The 3,142-nt window shown below is 35.3% G+C and overlaps 1 protein-coding gene across 1 annotated transcript in view; it reads right to left on the bottom strand.

Annotated features, from left to right (window-relative positions):
- rgs7a (regulator of G protein signaling 7a) overlaps positions 1-3,142 on the bottom strand; it is a 61,961-nt gene that overhangs the window by 12,348 nt on the left and 46,471 nt on the right. Inside the window, exons 9-11 of the mRNA XM_016269917.1 lie at positions 906-980; positions 446-544; positions 368-372 (exon numbers count right to left, since the gene is read on the bottom strand). Of these exons, the coding sequence (XP_016125403.1) occupies positions 368-372; positions 446-544; positions 906-980 (179 nt within the window). The remainder of the gene's footprint in view (positions 1-367; positions 373-445; positions 545-905; positions 981-3,142) is intronic.

Genomic DNA, 3,142 nt, shown 5'->3' with positions numbered 1-3,142 from the left:
TGCAGAGGATCTATTGTTGAGCAAGTGATGTATTGCTAAATTTCTCCAGATCTCTTCTGATAAAGAAACAAACCCATCTACATCTTGGCCAAGAATTAATTCCTTCATTTCAGTTAAATTAAAGCCACACTGTACTATAATTTTAGTTAAATTGTGGATATGTTTTACTATTTTGTTTCCTCATTTTAATGGAGCTAAATCATGGTCACAATTCAACTAAAACAAGGGAATGAATTAGAACAACGTGGCCACGATTTTACTATATAACAAATGAAGTTGTGAGAATTGAATTGAAATGAATTCTTAATTTAGAATGTCAGATAAAGTTTAGTCTATCCCTGTTTCGTCTAGCAGGGATAGACTAAACTTTATCTGACATCAAGTTATCAAACAGAACACTCAAAAACTTAAATTCAAATACTCTGCCTATACAATCTGGTGTTACCTGTTCCCGAAGCTCTTCCTCGGTTGGTTGCTTGGCTTCAGGGGCGGGTGTGTGGGTGGGGCTATGGCTGCGAATGTCATTCTGAAGGCCGTACACAGACTGTGAAAATCATCAGAATAATTTACAACCATATTTAGATCAATTTAAAACAGGCTCAGATATCAGAGAAGAGATCTCTGTGTGATTGCATCAGTGATTGGGGATTTCACATGGGCAGCTGCGTGATTGCTGAGGTGAGCCGTTCTGGATTGCTAGGATTTGTGATTGGTGGATTGATTTAAGACTGATTCAGTATTCTGAATTAGCTCAGTGGTTGATTGATTCATCAAATGCAGACGCTCAATGGTATAATGAGTGGAATAACTGCTGCAGTGAATAATCACATGGTTTAGGATATTAAAACCTTGAGTAATTTGATTAAATGCTGGATTTCCTGCAGTGCTAGTGGGTTTTGTGTTACCTTTCTTGTTTTGTGAGGGTTCTTCATTCTGGATGATTTCTTTATGTCCACTTCTGTTGTGTTCACACACCCTGGCTGAAACACACACACATACACACACTTTGTCAATATAACTGTCAATTCTCTAGATGACCTATAATTTATGGTTGCCAGGCAACCGTGTTGCTTTGACTGTAAACCACCTGACGCAGTGCACCTAACCAGCATACTCCCTCCTGTTTTGGGAAATTGAGATGATATTTTTAAAAAGGCATGGTGCTGTCAATCAAATGGTTTCCTGCTGGTTAGACTCAATGTTTACACTCTCCAGTATAAGATGAACTTTAGATCCAGGCCTCTAATGTATGTTGGAGAGAGAACGAAAACAGCCTCAGGACACTTAGAGTTCTGCAATAAACCCCATTTGGACCTGTACTGGCTAAATATGAACAAGAACTGCAGCATCTCGCTATTGCACATCAGCTTGAAAGATCGAGCCAGGTTAGCATGAAGTTGCTAATGAGACGGATCAGCTCGGTGTAATTGAGGGAGAAATTGCTACTTCCTTCAAAACAAACAGCTCACAGACACACAAGTCATAAAGCGATACACACCAGGTGATTCACACATATAGACACTCAAAATCGCAAGGACTGGTGCAATAATAATAATACTGTAAAACATATTGTTTAATGACTATTTAACATTGAAATGTAATGAAATTGCATAGTAGCGCCATAAGTTACGCTACTGTTGTACTTGTAATAAAACTGTAGAAACAATGGGTAAAAACACAAATAGCTTTAGACTTTCTTGATTAGATCAATATAATAACTATATTATAATTTCTACATACTGTATATAAACAACAGGTTTTGAAACATACACATTTAAAAACTATAAATACCGCAGATGAAATAAAAACAAAGTACATTTATAAATTTTCTTAAAGGTCACATATTTTACAACTTTCTGGAGTTTTATTTTAGGTTTTGATGTCCTTAAAGGGTTAGTTAACCCAAAAATGAAAATTAGCCCATAAATTACTCACCCTCAAGTCATCCTAGGTGTATATGACTTTCTTCTTTCAAACAAATCCAGTCGGAGTTATATAAAAAAAATGTCTTTGATCTTTAAAGCTGTTTCATGGCACTCAGTGTTGCATGCATCAGTCCAAAAACACTGAATTAAAATGAGCCCATCCTAATTTTCATTTTTGGGTGAATTAACCCTTTAAGAATATATATTTGCGGTATAAATACCAAAAACCATCTCAATATATTTTTACAGCTCCTCTCTCAGGAGCTCTGCTGAGAACAGGTCGATTTTGGCCTGTCTAATTAATATTCATGAGCCTCTCTTCTGATTGGCCTGTTATTTTCTGAGTGACGCACGGCCAGGCCTAGCTGGAGGCAGCAAAGCAAAGGGGAAACTGGAGGCTAGGGATGGGCGATACCTCTTATTTTATTTTCGATCCGATACCGATATTTTCAAGCCCAGTATTGCCGATATCGATACCGATACTGATACCTGTAAACTAAACTTATTAAAAGAATATAATCAGTAATTATACTCACTTAATATTAGATTTTAAAGCCATGTTTTTTAACATTTCATAGGCCATTTTGTTTACACTGTCAGAAATAAAATATACTATAATTGTATTTTAGCACTTTACTGGGGCAGTAACCTCAAAGGTGCAACTATACCCCTAAAAGTGAGCATATTAGTACCATTCAAGTATGCATGCTTTAAGGGTAGATAAGCTACAAAGGTGCACCTTTGAGGATACCTCATGAGAAATAAACACGATGTTACATAAGTACTAAAATGTATTATTATTATTACCATGGTAAATTTGTGGTTACTGCAGTTTTACTACAAATACTGCGGTAAACTGTGGTTACTGTAATAAAACCATGGTTAATTTTTGTAAAAGGCTGCCAGGCTGTTGTACCCCTAAAGGTGAAACTTTAGTATATTTTTTCTGACAGATTTATTAACAGCAATTATAGAACATAACACAATCCATTTGAACTTTTAACAACCAGTTTAAATAAATTTACTTGCACAAACTAGCCAATTTAAAATAAATATTACATGTACACAAAAGTTTGGGGTCAGCAAGATTTTGTAATATATTTTTTAAGTCTCATGCTCACCAAGGCTGCACTTATTTGAAAAAAACAAAACAAAAACAAAAAAACAGTAAAATCAGCAATATTGTGAAATATAACAATTAAAATAACTATTTTCTA

Source organism: Sinocyclocheilus grahami, unplaced genomic scaffold (assembly GCF_001515645.1).
Source record: "Sinocyclocheilus grahami isolate Dianchi unplaced genomic scaffold, SAMN03320097.WGS_v1.1 scaffold54.1, whole genome shotgun sequence".
Taxonomy (NCBI): Eukaryota; Metazoa; Chordata; class Actinopteri; order Cypriniformes; family Cyprinidae; genus Sinocyclocheilus; species Sinocyclocheilus grahami.
This window is presented reverse-complemented; position numbering and strand designations above follow the sequence as displayed.